This window comes from Amphimedon queenslandica, unplaced genomic scaffold (assembly GCF_000090795.2).
Source record: "Amphimedon queenslandica unplaced genomic scaffold, v1.1 AMPQUscaffold_13521, whole genome shotgun sequence".
NCBI classification, from domain to species: Eukaryota; Metazoa; Porifera; class Demospongiae; order Haplosclerida; family Niphatidae; genus Amphimedon; species Amphimedon queenslandica.
In genome coordinates this window covers 347182-362601 of record NW_003546243.1, presented here as the reverse complement: position 1 = coordinate 362601, position 15420 = coordinate 347182, and the positions used below count along the sequence as shown (strand labels likewise).

Genomic DNA, 15420 nt, shown 5'->3' with positions numbered 1-15420 from the left:
GAGCATGTCAAAATAAAATCTAAATTTACTGAACTATAAAATTACAAACAATACGGTAGACCATCTACTCAAGGTGAGCCACACCCAGTTTTAGTTTGCATCAGAGCTATTGCAAAACAAAGGCTTCATCATTTGGTATATCCCAAATATCATCCAGGGTCTTGCTTGGATCAAAAACCTTAAAAGTAAAGAGACGGCAGTTCTTGTCAATAGCTCTCAGACTCTTCATTTCCCCATCAGTCAGCACTAGTTCTGTTGCTTTAAGGTTCTCAATAATACGTGACTCAGTCACTGACTTTGGTATAACAACCAAACCCAATTGAAGCAAAAAGGCTATACACACCTACAGGGAGATAGCTTTTTGTGCAAGGATAAATACTGCATTTACTTGAGCTGGAGTTGCTCCATGTTTTGCTGCAATTTGTTTGACAATAGGATCCTCCATTACAACAGGTTCATCTGGAGATATACCAAAACGTTTTGGGGAGCCAAGAGGAGCATAAGCTTCTACTACTATCCCTAACAAATTCACTAATTCAGTATTGTAGCAATTTGGTAGTACCTTTAGACTTGCAGTATTGCTGTAGTTTAGGCTGCTGAAGATAAATGTGACACTCAACTATGAAATTACGCAACAATTATTATTATAATGCACATCTATGTTATCAATACCTTGGTTCACAGCAGGGACTATTTTGGCAGTCTTTAATAAATTTTCTATTTTTGTGATGGAAAAGTTTGATACTCCAATACTCTTTAACAATCCTTTGCCCACTAACTCCTCCAAAGTCTATAAATCATGCTGCATAATTATACCAAACAGAGTTGGTTCTATTAACTTACAGTCCAAATATTTGATATCAATGTTGGATCATAACCAATTATGTCACTTTTATCGCATTTTGCTATACTTGTAACACCTTTCTTCACTGCAAATGGTACATGTATCTACAAGCAAAAAGGACATAAAATAATATCTATTTTTAGACTATACTACTGACCAGAAAAAGGTCAAGATAGTCCAATTGAAGGTCCTTGAGAACATTGTCAAAGCTCTCCAATACATCCTCCTTGCAAGCCATCATGAGACAGCTATAAAATATTGTTATAAATAATTAAAATTATGCCAATGACGTACGATAATTTTGAAGTAATGTAAAGCTCTTCTCTCTTCACCAATCCTTCCTTAAAAAGTTTCTGCAGTGTCGTCCCTATGTCACTTTCGTTGTTGTATCTGTCAGCACAGTCAAGATGACGGTAACCAGCTCTTATTGCTACTTCTAATGCATTACCAACTCCTTCTTTTGCCTGCCAAGTACTATACAATAGACATTATTGTACATAAAATTTGAAAAAAGGAGTTGTACTGAGTAAGGAAATTTATTTACCCTAATCCAAAGGCAGGAATATTAGTACCATTGTTCAGAATGATTCTTGCCTATAAGAAATGCAGATTGCGGACTGCTTTATTGTACATTCTATCCGAATCTTACTTGGGCCATTTTGCTCTTGTGTTGTAGATTTTAAGCCGCACCTAATTAGTGGGAGGGGCTGCTTCAAAAATATTTTTATAAAAAGCGAGATAAAAAGTTATTGCAAAACAAAAGCTTCATCTTCTGACGTGTCCCAAATTTGATCCAAGGTCTTATCTGGTGCAAACCATTGAAAGCTTAGGAGACGGAAGTTCTTGTCAATAGCTTTCAGACTCTTCATTTCCTCATCAGTCAGCACTAGTTCTGTTGCTTTAAGGTTCTCAATAATACGTGACTCAGTCACTGACTTTGGTATAACAACCAAACCCAATTGAAGCAAAAATGCTATACACACCTACAAGAGATACTTATTACATTTCTTTATTTTTCTTACTTGAGCTGGATTTGCTCCATGCTTTGATGCTATCTCCTTGACAGTTGCATCTTCCAAAACAACAGGCTCATCTGGAGGCTTTGATGAGCGTCCTGGAGAACCAAGAGGAGCATATGCCTCTAGCACTATCCCTAAAGTATGCATTAGAAACTAACATTAACATTCTTTAATACATTATTACCTTTATTTTTACAGTATTGTTGGAGCTTAGGTTGCTGAAGATAAATATGGCACTCAACTATACTTATAGGATCATGAATTACTATTGATACTTATATTAACTATACCTTGATTCACAGCAGGAATTATTGTAGCAGTTTTTAGTAAATTTTCCATCTTTGTGATGGAAAAGTTTGATACTCCAATGGATCTTGTTAGCCCTTTGCTTACTAAATCCTCCAAAACCTGAAAAATATGCACAATCACAGAATTGTGCACTTATTAACTTACAGTCCAAACGTTAGCTATGATAGTGGGGTCATAACCAATTATATCACTTTTGTCACAAGTTGCTAAACTTAGAACACCTTTTTTCAGTGCAAATGGTACATGTATCTAAAAAAATGAAAGTACGTAAAATATATCATAGATAAAGAATACATACTGACCAGAAAAAGGTCAAGATAGTCCAATTGAAGGTCCTTGAGAACATTGTAAAAGCTCTCCAATACATCCTCCTTGCACGCCATCATGAGACAACTATAAAATATTGTTATAAATTATTAAAATTATGCCAATGACGTACGATAATTTTGAAGTAATGTAAAGCTCTTCTCTCTTCACCAATCCTTCCTTAAAAAGTTTCTGCAGTGTCATCCCTATCTCACCTTCATTGTTGTATCTGTCAGCACAGTCAAGATGACGGTAACCAGCTCTTATTGCTACTTCTACTGCATTACCAACTCCTTCCTTAGCCAGCCAAGTCCTACATGCAAATTAACATGCATGCAGAAACATAGAGATCTAGTCACTAAAACATGCCAGCAGTTGGCATTTTGGCTTCTATTCTTTCTTACCCTAATCCAAAGGGAGGAATGCTAGTCCCATTGTTCAGAATGATACTTGCCTATGAGAAAAGAGGAATAGAAGATGCATGTCTGTGCTTGAACAAAGCCTGAATATACCTGTTCCATTTTAAGATTTGAACCACACCCAAGCTAAAAGCTTTAATGGGAGGGGCTGATTTGGAATTCAGAAAAAAATATAGCTAGCTAGACTAGATCTACTACTGCATGAGTCTACATCTACTAAAATGTTTATTGACTAAGTTATTGCAAAACAAAAGCTTCATCTTCTGATGCGTCCCAAATCTGATCCACGGTCTTATCTGGTGCAAACCATTGGAAGCTTAGGAGACGGCAGTTCTTGTCAATAGCTCTCAGACTCTTCATTTCCTCATCAGTCAGCACTAGTTCTGTGGCTTTAAGGTTCTCAATAATACGTGACTCAGTCACTGACTTTGGTATAACAACCAAACCCGATTGAAGCAAAAAGGCTATGCACACCTATAACAATATGATAGAAAGGTACATGTGTACAACTATCGTATACTTGAGCAGGTGATGCTCCATGCTTTGATGCAATCTCTTTGACAGCTGGATCCTCCATGACAACAGGATCCCCAGGTTGAACATTAAACCGAGCAGGAGAACCAAGAGGGGAATATGCCTCAAAAGCAATCCCTAATATTAACATTACAATGAAACAACAGGTCATTATAATAATAATACCTTTGGACTTGCAGTATTGCTGAAGTTTAGTCTGCTGTAGGTAAGCATGACACTCCACTATAAATCAAATAAGTATATCATCATGAGATCTGATGCACATTCATGTACCCTGATTTACTGCTGGTACAATTTTTGCTGTCTTCAACAAATTCTCTGTTTTGGTAATTGAAAAGTTTGAAATGCCAATAGCCTTTGTTAATCCTTTTGCAACAAACCCTTCCATGGTCTACGTACAATTCATTTCATAATAATATGAACTACTAACCTCCCACACACTAGCAATCATATCAGGAAAATAACCAATGATGCCCTCTTGAAGTTTCATAAAGGGTGTTCCCTTCTTGGCAGCAAATGGACAATGGATCTGCATAAAAGAAAGATGCCTTTGGAATGTCATTGCTACTGCTCACCAAATATAAATCAAGATAGTCCAACTGTAGCTTAGTGAGAGTATCTGTCAAAGACTCTGTCACATCCTCTTTGTTTGACATGAGAAAACACCTGCAAGGATACAACTAATCCTCTAGACCTTTAGGTTCTCTCTTACGAAAGTTTAGACGTAATATAGAGATCTTCCCTCTTTACAACTCCTTCCTTAAAGAGCTTCTGAAGAACCTCACCAACCTCGTCTTCGTTCTCATAGAGGTGAGCACAATCAATGTGACGATAGCCAGCTCTTATGGCTATCTCTACTGCTTTCCCCACTGCTCCTTTAGGTGACTGCCATGTACTGTACATCAAATAAGAATGGATAAGAAAAAAAATATTTGTTTTGATACTTGTTGTTAAGGTTATTTAATCAGTAATTCAATTCATTAACTATTAAATAAATAAAAATAAACCAACCCCAGTCCAAATGCCGGAATGCTAGCACCAGTATTTAAAGTGACAGATGACATGACCTAAAATGAAGGAAATAGGCCTGATGCAATTACTTCAGCCAAGCATTTCAGTATTTACCTTGCCTGGAAAAGATATATACTGTTTTTTTTTACTTTTTTTAGTGCTGAGTGCTGACAAGAAAGTAGCACGTGAGCTAGCTGTACTCCTCCCACGCAACCATAGGATAGTTAATAAAATAATAATCAAATGTAATAACAAAAAAGAGGCCTTGCATTATTATTCAAAATAATAAAAAAATGGTTTATAATTATGATAATCATGTGCATCTCCTTCCACTCAACTGATCAATAGTTAAGTAGGTCCAAAATCATAAAGCTGAAGATGAGACTAAGAAATAAAAGAGAGTAATACAAAATCAAGTACAACTAAGTCCACATTCCAACATCTATACACTCAGCAATATATGATACAATACTACAATTACAACTACTATGCACAATAATGAATTGCCTATACCTCTGGCAATGAATCAGGAGAGAGTTCAATATCATCTTCTTGATTGGAGGATCCAAACAGGCATTAGTATGAATGTAAATATTGATAATCAGTATACAGTTATAATAGAATTGCACATTATGCATACATGTATGTATAATACTAATATTGTTATGATGGTGTGATAATTGGGTCTTAACATAAATGATCTAAACAAAAAAAATAGATAAAAAATAAATAAAAGTTAGAAAGGAAGTTGAAGCAATAATGATCATGCTTAATATTAAAAGGTACGCTTTGAATATACTTACTTGTCTTTAACGGTTACAGAGTTACTAAGTACTTTATAGCTTGACAGAGTCCTGTATTTTGAACTCTGAGGGTAGTTGGGTTAGGACAGAGTCCAATAGCTGAAGAGCACGGTTGAAATGAACCTCAATCCAACACGGAGTCTCTTTAATGGTCTGCCTCTTGTAGTCTGAGCCCCATCCTTTTACAAAACTCAATCTTAAGATGCACAGTCGTCTTAAGTCATCAACACCAATACTTCGTGCCAGATCAGGATCTATATTGGCTGTTTGTAAGGAATCACCTTTATAGGAGAGAGAGGGGGGAGGGTGATAGGAGGAGGGGGAGAAGGAGTGGCTTACCTCTTACTGCTGCTGTTTGGTTAGCCACTGCAAGACAAGCTTTACGAGCTTGTTTCTGCATCTCCTCATAACAATAGGACAAATCAAACACCTGCAATAATAATAGAACACTCATTATTATTATTATTATTATTAAAAATTGATGACATTTTATGTAAAAATCAGCTAAAATTATAAACCAGCTATACAACAGGGTATGTTAAAGTGTACCTTTATATAAGCATTGGGGTATATTTTATGGACAGCGTCCCCTTGAGCTTGTCCAGCTTGATAGTCAAGATAATTCGACTGAACAAAAACTGAGTGGCGACTCACACACCTGATCCAAACCTCAGTCTCATTCTTCTCCTCAATAACTATTCCTAATGAAGTAATTAATAATAATAATAATAATAAGGTGAGTTAGGCGACTCAGTAAAGGCAACCTGGAGCTGTACTAACCTTTCTCAATATGGGATATGACCCTTTTACTAGGTTCTGTTCTGTGGACATTGGATAAACGTCCCAGACAGAACCTGTCAACTGCAGAAGGATCAACAAACCCGTCCACAGACACTGAGGTAATATTAGCAGGGACCTTGAAGCACTCACCAACTGGAATAGCCAGTTCATGATATAATATCTTACACCAAAAATCAGGAGCTAAAGGAAAGGGGAAATAATAGTTTGATTGTCTAATTGTGTGAACTAATAGGGCCCTAGGGGTATTGGGGGGGGGGGGCTAATTAAATTTGACATTAAAATGAGACATAATATCATAGCATACCCACACAATAATTGTATTTACTTGTGGTATGAGGTAGTGGTGATGAAGTGCAGGTAGTAACAGGATTAATAGTGGGTGGGGCAAGGGGAGGAGCCACAGCTTGTGGAATTACTGGAGGGACATAATTACTAGGACTATCTAAAATAATAATAATAATAATGATGCTCACTAATATAATATCATAGCATATACCCACACAATAATAATTGTATTTACTTGTGGTATGAGGTAGTGGTGACAAAGTGCAGGTAGTAACAGAATTAATAGTGGGTGGGGCAAGGGGAGGAGCAACAGCTTGTGGAATTCGAATTACTGGAGGGACATAATTACCAGGATTATCTAAATAATAATAATATTAATATTAATATTAATTTAATTTCTTACAATACTGCAGAAGTTGGTTCATTTGGAGTGCTGGATCAATCTGATTGGTCATTGCATTGTACGGGGAAGCCCCAGGCAAACCCCACCCACCTAACCCCCATGAATAATTAATTAATAAATAATGAATATCAATTACTTAAAGCCTGGACACAAGATGGTTGAATTTCCATGTATTCCTGTTGCTGACTGGCAGCAGCTGCCATCATGCCTTGTGTATTGAAATATCCGCCAACTCCTGACAATAATAATAATAATAATAATATTACTATTATTATTATTATTATAAACAGAGGCAACAACAACAGGGAAGGGAACAAAACAGAAAGATTAACAACACACAAAAAAACAGCAATGGAATAACACTGAAAAAGACATTAAGCAGACAAAAAAGAAATTAATAACAGAATAAAATAAAATAATTATTCATTATTATTATTATTTATTTATTTATTATATAATTACCAGGTGATTCCTCCATTGCTTCCTGATTTACATGTAGTAATAAAGGCGGAGGGGCTATTAATAAATCAGTAATTAATTAACTAATTCATTAGTAATAACTTACGCTTGTGATGAACAACATTAGAACCAACAATATCACAAGAACTTGGACCTACAAGAGAGAAAGAGAGGGAGATTAAATATTATGACATTTAGCTTAAGAGAGGACACTACACCCAACTCTTGTCGATAGCCAGACCTCGGAGTGTTAGCCGCAGTTGGTTACTAATTCCAAGTCTCTAAATAACTCTTAAAACAAAACCCATTGTCCTAAACACTCTCAATCATATTATTAATACACTCTAATGTATGGGGACAGGTAAGTGATGTTTTTAAACATTTAAAAGTAACTATTGTTATTTACTCTCCCACCTTGAGATACAACCCTTTCATAGTGGTACGGGTTCACACAGACACTTTCCCGATTGAGATCAAAGGCGTACTGACATAACTCGATACATCTCAACTCATCTTTGTGTAGATCAGGCCAACGCCAAATCTTAGCATACATCACATGAGGATAGCCTTTACGACCAGAGACCTATTAATTAATAATAATAATTAATATTAATATTGCTATTACTTGAAGTCTTCCATCAAGAGTTCTTGGTATTGTGACACATATTGATGGTTTAGTCCCACCAGTGGTAATGGCTGTCACTAATGATTCCAATTCGTCACTTTTGTCTTTTATTTTTAAAACCAACGACTCTACATTCAAATAAATAAATAAATATGTAGACAGGGGCGTATCTAAGCTCTGAGAGTTGGTTGGGCATGGAGAAAAAATATGTGGTGCGCGAAGCGCGCTGCGAAAAATTTCCAGAGCTAATTAATATTCATGATGGGCGTGGTCAATTAAATACTACGATTATTACTTTAATTAAGCTAAGATGTGCACTTCAGTGCTTATATTTTCTTCATTAGTAGTAGTACTAGCCTTGAGAAGACATTCAAACAGACTCAGCAGAGTTTCTTAGCCATTTTCAACTCGATTACTTTAATAATTAATGTGAATAGTCTAATAACTGATTGGTTAGTAGTAGTTATTACTTTAAAAAATGGCAGCCCAATTGCCCAAATGGAACTATGGAAGTCTCTACCATGTCATCATTATATTTACACTGGCTAAAACTATTAGCTATGCTAGTCTTGTCTCATTGCTATCATAATAAAGTGAGCAATATTTTTAAAAGGACTAATATACAAAAGAAAAAAAATTTTTGGTCTGCTGAGCTGATCGGGCACAGGCCCACCCAGGCCCACCCTTAGATACGCCCCTGTATGTAGATGCATACAGTATAGCCTCTCTTAATGGACACTCTCTATAGCGTATACCTCCATTTCACAGACAGCACCCATTACATTCCTTAAGCTAGGTTTACACTCGACACAAAATGCAATGCAAATCAATGCAAAATTAAAATTTGACCAATTATGCGTCAACTTCAAAGCGTTTTTGCGTCAAAAGGTCAAATCGCCCACGCACTTTTCACCGTTTTGTCAAATGTAAACCTAGCTTTACTGTATAAAAATAACCTCTCCATAAAGGACACTTCTGTATAACAGAGCATTACCCAAAGCATCAATACATACCTATTGCTCTTTGAGCAAACTCATTGGTCTCCAGGCTTCCTTGTATGTGGCACATCAAAGAGTGAACTATAGTGGTAAAAATATTAATGAAAGTTTCTCCTCCTAGACCACTTGAAGAGGGGCTCTGAGAGTGAACTATACTGGTACAAGTCTCAGCGGAGGTTTCTTCTTCTAGATCACTTGACTCGACCGACCTTGGGGCTCCTGAGGCTCCTGGCTGAGCTGCATAGAGATCTTCAAAGTCAATGGAAGGGCAAGGTTCTAAGGCAGGTAACAGATCCATCTTGTTGGTCTTCTTTTCTCTTTGTATCTACTAGCTCAATCTTTCAAGGTGTCCCAGACTAGTATAATGACACAAGAAGAAACAGGCAGGAAGTGAGAGCGATTGTCTGAGACTGTAAATAAATTAGCCTAAGGCTAAAAGACACTTGTTTTTTAGTGCTGACTAGCAGTCAAGTGTTCTTCTTAAAGTTTTCTTGCGAACTGCGAGTACGAGCACGAGTGTGAACGTGTAGGAAGAGTACCATGCACGTGAGCTGGTTCCACTCCCACGCAACGATTATGAGATTAATTACATGTGTATTAATATTATCAATAAATCTAGTTTAATCCACAAACTGTAATAACAAAAAATGAAAACATAAAAGAGGTCATGCATTATTCAAAATAATAATAAAATGGTTTATATGACAATCATGCGACCCTCATGTGCATCTCCTTCTCCCTTCCATTCAACTGATCAATACTTCAGTAGTTCCAAAATCATAAAACTGAGGATGAGACTAAGAAATAAAAAAGAGAGAGTAAAATCAAAATCACAACTAAGCCCAGATTCAAACATTGCATTAAACTATTTATACACTCAACAATATATAATACACTTACAATACTACAATTACAATTACTATGCATGATAATGGACTGCCTATACCTCTGGCAATGAACCAGGAGGGAGTTCAATATCATCTTCTTCTTCATCGGAGGATCCATAGCGAGGTTGTGGTGTTATAATAGGATCACTGGTGCCCATTCCTCCTCTTGCACTTACTCCTCCATCAGCACTGCCACCACTAGCCGTATCATCATCATTCAACTGCTCATCACTATTCCACACTGATGCACTTGCAGACTATTAATAATAATAAAACAGGCATTAGTTGCACTATTAGTATACATCTATAAATACATACTATGTACACATAGATGGATGTATGTTACCATATAGTGCTTTATTTTGGCGATTTTGCTTTAAAATTGTAATTGGCAGTTTTTAATTTAGCAATTTTGTGTACACATGCATTACTGAGCATGCACATTAATGATTGGCGGTTTTTATATTGGCGATTCTGCTTGCAAACCGCCGATTGCCAAAATAAAACTCCGCCAAATTAAAGCGTTATACAGTATGCTTAATATTGTTATCGTTGTTTGATTTAAGCTTACCTCATAGTCGGGTCTTATCATAGATGATCTAAACAAAAAATAGATAAAAAATAAACAAACCCCAAGAGTTAAATCATAATAAAACATAGAAAGGAAGTTGAAGCATAAATATCATAAATGGTATACGCTTAATATACTTACTTGTCTTTATCGGGTACAGAGTTACTGAGTACTTCATAGCAGGTGATGCAGACCCTAACGGGTTTGTCAGACTGGTATGACAAGATGAACTTCTTGTTAGAGCATCCACCACAAACTACAGCACCGCATTTCCTACAATGATGCTGGAGAAAGAGATAATTATAATTATAAAGAGAAAGATGTATATATATCCCAACTGAGTTTAGGAGGAAGTGGAAGCAGCTGCGTGGAATTTAATGCCAATGATGCATAAAATAATGATATTCATAAAAGCATGGCGGCTGTGTTGTTTCACAGTCCTGCTGTTACTGATAAGCAGTACCATAGCCACAGGAGTCACCCAGTCTTCTTAATTAAGGCCATCCTTATCAGAAGATCTAGCTCTGTTAGCTTTTAAAAAGAATTATCAGTTTGGGGCACCAGACCAAAACACCATTGCAGTTAGCTTTGATATGCCATTGGGTTATAGGGAGAACCCGGTTCTCAGGGTTCCCAAAGGCTGACAGCAGGCCTGGGGTAATAGTAATATGTAATAGTAATTGTAATAGTAATGATTACAGGGCACCAAGTAATAGTAATAGTAATAGTAATAGAATCTTTGGTAACAGGAAGTAATAGTAATAGTAATAGTAATAATGGTCAAAGTAATATGTAATCTCAATCAGACTTGGGGTCAATTACAAATTTCCAATTACAATTACACTTTTATATACTTACATTTGTTCCACATAGCCTCAATTACAATTACAATTACATTTCAAGTCCCTCAACTCAATTACAATTACAATTACATTTTAATTTAATTACAATATAATTACAGTTTTAAATCATAGTTACAATGTATAAACATTAATGACTCAAATAGGTTATTACTGAGATGGCACCGCTCTGGCCTAAAAACTTTTCCTCCCATACTAAATATCCTTTCCACAGTTGCTGATGATGCATGAATGGCTAAATAAACAGTAGCTGGGTGAGCAAGCATTGGGTATGCGTGTATAAAAGTCTATGGTTTAGTTATCTCCTTTGGGTATGCATGTATAAAAGTCTATGGTTTAGTTATCTCCTTTGGTGTAAACGTGCCTCATCAGGTGATGTAATTTATCATTATTATTATCAATTACAATTACAATTACAGTCCATAGCTTGAAATACATGTCAATTACAATTACAATTATGTAATTGTAATTGTAATTGACCCTTAAATTACAATTACAATTGTAATTGACCCCAAGTCTGATCTCAATATTACATAGCTATTACTTGTAGTGTTACACTAATAAGTAACAATATGAAAATAGCACGTTAGCCAGGAACTATTGCTCAGTACTGAGACTTTTTATCATAAATATAACAAAGCATTCTTAATTAGAAACTATAAAATGGCTTAGATTAACTTCAAAAGTAGATTATTTTTATTAGTAACCTATAAAAATCTATGGCGTATTGTAATAGTAATTGTAATAGTAAAGGCCTTTTCACACTGGCACAGTTTTCAAAGCGCTTTGATGCGCTTTGTTGATACAAGGCCTTTTCACACTGGCACAAGTAATGCGCATCAATGCGCATTAATTGAAAACCACTCTAGTGTGAACACGATTAATGCGCATCAATGCGCATTACTTTGGCCAGTGTGAAAAGGCCTTAATATGCTTTGTTGTAATAGTAATAGTAATAGATTACTTTGAAAAAAGGCTGTAATAGTAATAGTAATATAATAGTTAAAATTTTCAAGTAATAGTAATAGTAATAGATTACATTTAATTGTAATTGACCCCAGGCCTGGCTGACAGACCCAACATTTCACAGATTTTGATGGATTTTGGCAACTAAGAACCTGTGAAAGTTTTATCCTTATTTCACATTCCTATAAAAAGTTATTCCAGTTTTTCTTGCCCCAAACCCAGCTAGGATGCATACAGTATAGAAGAGACTTAAAAGAGAGAAGTACATGAGAAGATGGAGGATCTTACCCTTCTTTGTATTGGAGTAAACTTGACTTTGAGGCAATGCATACAAGTCTGTGCTTCACTGTCAGGGACCCAAACAGCAGCGTGCTCTGTTGCCGGTCTCTTGTTACCTACAATAAATGATTAGAGTGAGTTATATGATATAAAACTGACAGATAGTATTTGTAAATTAAAAATTAAACACAGGGTACTGTCACTAGGAAATGTACAGAAAATGAATGCGGTAATAGGCTAACGATGAATGGTATTATAACAAGTTATTGAGGCTTGACCAAAAGATAATTATCCACTCTATTGAGACCAATCAATAAAAGCATTCCACACACGCATTACAGAACACCTGTAGCTACAAATTAAAGGAGTTTCACCCAAAAAACAACAGATTGTATTACCCAAAAGTATAAACAATAATTACAGCAGACAGTACATGTAGACAACATTTACACCTAATAGTATTACATGAATAGTGTTAAAGTCTTACTGTTGGCAAGGAGGTCAGCTATGCATTTATTAATGTGTGCCATCCATTCTGATTTCTCTGTTGGTGATGCTGCATACACTGCAAAGGATTTCTTGGGACTAATGACCTGCCATCCATTCTTCCATGCTACACAAGGAGAGAGGGAGGGAGGGAGAGAGAGAGGGGGAGAGAGAAGGAGGGAGGGAGAGAGAGCAGTTAATGTGACACAGTGCAAGTAGGAATGAAGCCAATTATAAAGTATGGCATCTATTGGGACCATCATAATCAAATATACTAAAATTATAACAGAGGCTGCTCTCACAAATCTCATTATAACTGCCATAAATACAGGAAGACACTATGTACTAAATGAATCCTCCATTATCAATGGAATGTAAACAGACTATATACACACACGATCCTACAATCACTCACACACACACTGAGCATATACGGCATTGCTTTGGTGAACAAATATGAGCAACAACGTGTGTCTTGTATTGACAGGCTGACACTGAGTGTCATGATCCTAATTAGGATACACTATATTTACTCCAAGTCAGGTAATGGATGATAAGTTGGGGGGAGAGAGAGAGAGGGGGGAGAGAGAGGGGGAGAGAGAGAGGGGGGAGAGAGAGGGGGGAGAGAGAGAGAAGGGAGCTTACGTCCATCATTTTCAAGTGACTGGATTTTAACATCTTCTAGCGGGACAATATGTTGTTTGTTATACTATAAATTAAAGGAATCAGCATACTCAATAACAAACACTAATGACAGGAACATCCCCATCCACCCTCTGCAATAATACAACTTATGATCTTACCTTTCTCTTGTCTATGACGATATTTCCATACACCAGAATATCGTTGAATAAAAAGAACTAAACAAAAGATGTTGCATTAAATGTCTTCTTCTTCTCCGCTCCACTTACTTGTCTCGGTTTTGCTTTCTTTCTACACATTTTCGTTAAAACTCCCTCACCAACAAGAACTCTACCGGTTTTAGTGAGGGACTATGAGAGAAAGAAATAATGTCAAAATGATGTTAAGCGACCAGTACATGATGTAACAAGTGATAAAATGACCTTTAATACAAACGATTACCATAATATGTAATATGCCTAGAAAGGACAAAATTCAATCAAACTACATGTACATCATCGTACATACATGTACGGGTACAACTAGAATGGAATGCATTGATATCATACAGTGCTGGTATGAGTCTAAATTGGGTCGAGTCTTTGTGCTTGCATACAATGGTCTGTGTGCATCCTTTCTCTTTTCAAGAAATAAACAGTACAAACAAATAGAAGGAATAACAGACATAACAATATAGGATATATGGATCAGACTAGTGTAAATTCACTGTATCCCTCAGACTGTAATTATCATATCAATAAAACCATCATCACCACATTCTAGTGTACTTAGTAGTTAGTACTACTGATAATGACACATTAAGTTAGTGTGGAATGATAATAAGGCAAATAAACTATCTTGAAACTATGACAAAGAGCCTCTAAATGCATTCTAAATGTACACATATAAGCATAGCTTGGGAGTGAATTGACATAAAAACAACAAAGACAGCTGGTGGGAGAAAACAACATTAAAAAGAGAAAAACTTAAGTGGGACAAAATGGGACACAAAAGATGATAAGGTTATGAAAGTGATGGGCTAAAGAACTAAAGGAATGATAGTCAGCATAGTAAAAATGAGGGAGTGAAAAAAATTAAAGACTGTGCAATGAAAGAATGCAAGAAATGTAAGCAGCACAAGTACTTGTATGTATTTACATGGTACATGTGTATGGACCTACCTGACCATTACTACCAAAACACTGCTCCACGATTGCTATTCTCCTGTGATTAGCCTCACTGTGCACTAGTAGAGAGGGAGCGAAGGACAAATGGATATAGCAACAATCGTCATTATTAAAATACAAAATTAATCCTGTATTGATGTACATGTACTATATGGGCACTTATACATGCTCTTTCTCATTCAAGCCCCACAGTCACATTTTACTAATAATTACAAAACAGATAAGTCATCCCTCTAGACTACAGAAGGTGATATATATACACACGAGGCTGCAACGTGTAGGGTTATAGCACATTAGCACTCATACATACTCCTCTTGAGGGACTCCATTTATAAAGAAAATAGCTCGACAAAGGCCTCCTTCTCTGAAGCAGAGTAGGGGGAAGAAGGAAACGAGTGCTTTACTTACCCAGTCTATCAACCATCGCCGGAATAAGAAACTAACTGAGAACAGAACAGAAACACTAGACTTGAGTAAAAGAACACTTAACAATGACACGATAAATTGACAAAAATATACGAGTCGTCACAATAGAGAGAAAATCCAAAAAATGTTCGGAGATAGGCGGAAACCACGTGGAAGCAAAAATAATGTAATTAAAAATGGCTACTTATTAAAGGTGTGGCTTATTATGGCTGCTAAAGGCTCCCCTGAAAGATCTAAAGTTTTAAATTTTAACATTGGAGTACTAGGTCATGTGGACAGTGGAAAAACATCATTGGGTAAGTTTTAAATTTAGCAATGCAG

At 36.2% G+C, this 15420-nt stretch overlaps 5 protein-coding genes across 8 annotated transcripts in view; 1 reads left to right on the top strand and 4 right to left on the bottom strand.

Moving 5' to 3' along the window:
* Positions 1-7: 7 nt before the first annotated feature.
* LOC100640350 (uncharacterized) lies at positions 8-3075 on the bottom strand. The gene is made up of 17 exons (XM_003382520.2): positions 2991-3075; positions 2883-2932; positions 2612-2791; positions 2475-2565; positions 2317-2421; positions 2154-2271; positions 2048-2104; positions 1867-1997; positions 1597-1827; positions 1389-1438; positions 1139-1318; positions 1002-1092; positions 844-948; positions 673-790; positions 563-619; positions 389-519; positions 8-343 (listed from the first exon to the last, which is right to left on the bottom strand). Exons 1-17 carry the CDS (start codon positions 2997-2999, stop codon positions 107-109), a joined length of 1941 nt encoding a protein of 646 aa, XP_003382568.2. The 5' UTR covers positions 3000-3075; the 3' UTR covers positions 8-106.
* On the bottom strand, positions 3032-4659 carry LOC100640224 (aldose reductase-like). The gene is made up of 9 exons (XM_003382519.3): positions 4557-4659; positions 4443-4498; positions 4144-4326; positions 4007-4097; positions 3862-3960; positions 3705-3822; positions 3597-3653; positions 3418-3548; positions 3032-3371 (listed from the first exon to the last, which is right to left on the bottom strand). The coding sequence occupies exons 2-9, from the start codon at positions 4493-4495 to the stop codon at positions 3135-3137; spliced, it is 969 nt and encodes a 322-aa protein (XP_003382567.1). The 5' UTR covers positions 4496-4498; positions 4557-4659; the 3' UTR covers positions 3032-3134.
* Positions 4660-4702: 43 nt separating this feature from the next.
* Positions 4703-9330, bottom strand: LOC100640097 (mothers against decapentaplegic homolog 4-like). 2 transcript variants are annotated; one of them, XM_020008077.1, is made up of 15 exons: positions 8832-9330; positions 7819-7946; positions 7608-7776; positions 7300-7347; positions 7197-7250; positions 6871-6969; positions 6735-6824; positions 6567-6689; positions 6372-6488; positions 6026-6226; positions 5795-5946; positions 5585-5675; positions 5246-5526; positions 4956-5143; positions 4703-4826 (listed from the first exon to the last, which is right to left on the bottom strand). In XM_020008077.1, exons 1-13 carry the CDS (start codon positions 9112-9114, stop codon positions 5279-5281), a joined length of 1803 nt encoding a protein of 600 aa, XP_019863636.1. In that variant the 5' UTR covers positions 9115-9330; the 3' UTR covers positions 4703-4826; positions 4956-5143; positions 5246-5278. The 2 variants fall into 2 exon arrangements, with proteins under 2 accessions (XP_019863636.1, XP_019863679.1); XM_020008120.1 differs by lacking the exon at positions 6372-6488.
* A 100-nt stretch (positions 9331-9430) lies between these two features.
* LOC100640060 (pleckstrin homology domain-containing family F member 2-like) overlaps positions 9431-15420 on the bottom strand; it is an 8094-nt gene continuing 2104 nt past the window's right edge. The window contains exons 1-11 of one of the 3 annotated variants that reach the window (XM_003382433.3): positions 15082-15174; positions 14668-14732; positions 13777-13857; positions 13669-13725; positions 13511-13574; positions 12867-12992; positions 12389-12495; positions 10416-10558; positions 10275-10302; positions 9763-9960; positions 9431-9613 (exon numbers count right to left, since the gene is read on the bottom strand). In XM_003382433.3, coding sequence (XP_003382481.1) covers positions 9563-9613; positions 9763-9960; positions 10275-10302; positions 10416-10558; positions 12389-12495; positions 12867-12992; positions 13511-13574; positions 13669-13725; positions 13777-13857; positions 14668-14732; positions 15082-15097 — 936 coding nt within the window. In that variant the 5' untranslated portion in view covers positions 15098-15174 and the 3' untranslated portion in view covers positions 9431-9562. The other 2 variants (XM_020008615.1, XM_020008590.1) reach the window with 2 other exon arrangements.
* LOC100639970 (selenocysteine-specific elongation factor-like) overlaps positions 15224-15420 on the top strand; it is a 23712-nt gene continuing 23515 nt past the window's right edge. Inside the window, exon 1 of the mRNA XM_020008024.1 lies at positions 15224-15395. Within this exon, the coding sequence (XP_019863583.1) occupies positions 15224-15395 (172 nt within the window). The remainder of the gene's footprint in view (positions 15396-15420) is intronic.

Bases quoted from the DNA above. Each gene is read 5' to 3' on its own strand.
- LOC100640350 (XM_003382520.2), bottom strand. The intron at 2,422-2,474 runs GTCAGTATGTAT...TCATTTTTTTAG, and splicing joins ACTATCTTGACCTTTTTCTG to ATACATGTACCATTTGCACT. The intron at 1,828-1,866 runs GTAAGAAAAATA...TATCTCTTGTAG, and splicing joins ATGGAGCAAATCCAGCTCAA to GTGTGTATAGCATTTTTGCT.
- LOC100640224 (XM_003382519.3), bottom strand. From the start codon at position 4,495: ATGTCATCTGTCACTTTAAATACTGGTGCTAGCATTCCGGCATTTGGA. The intron at 4,327-4,442 runs GTTGGTTTATTT...TTTGATGTACAG, and splicing joins ATTCCGGCATTTGGACTGGG to TACATGGCAGTCACCTAAAG. The intron at 3,654-3,704 runs GTACATGAATGT...TTTGATTTATAG, and splicing joins TGTACCAGCAGTAAATCAGG to TGGAGTGTCATGCTTACCTA.
- LOC100640097 (XM_020008077.1), bottom strand. From the start codon at position 9,114: ATGGATCTGTTACCTGCCTTAGAACCTTGCCCTTCCATTGACTTTGAA. The intron at 7,947-8,831 runs GTATGTATTGAT...ATTTGAATGTAG, and splicing joins GTTTGCTCAAAGAGCAATAG to AGTCGTTGGTTTTAAAAATA. The intron at 6,489-6,566 runs GTAAATACAATT...TTATTATTTTAG, and splicing joins ACCACTACCTCATACCACAA to ATAGTCCTAGTAATTATGTC.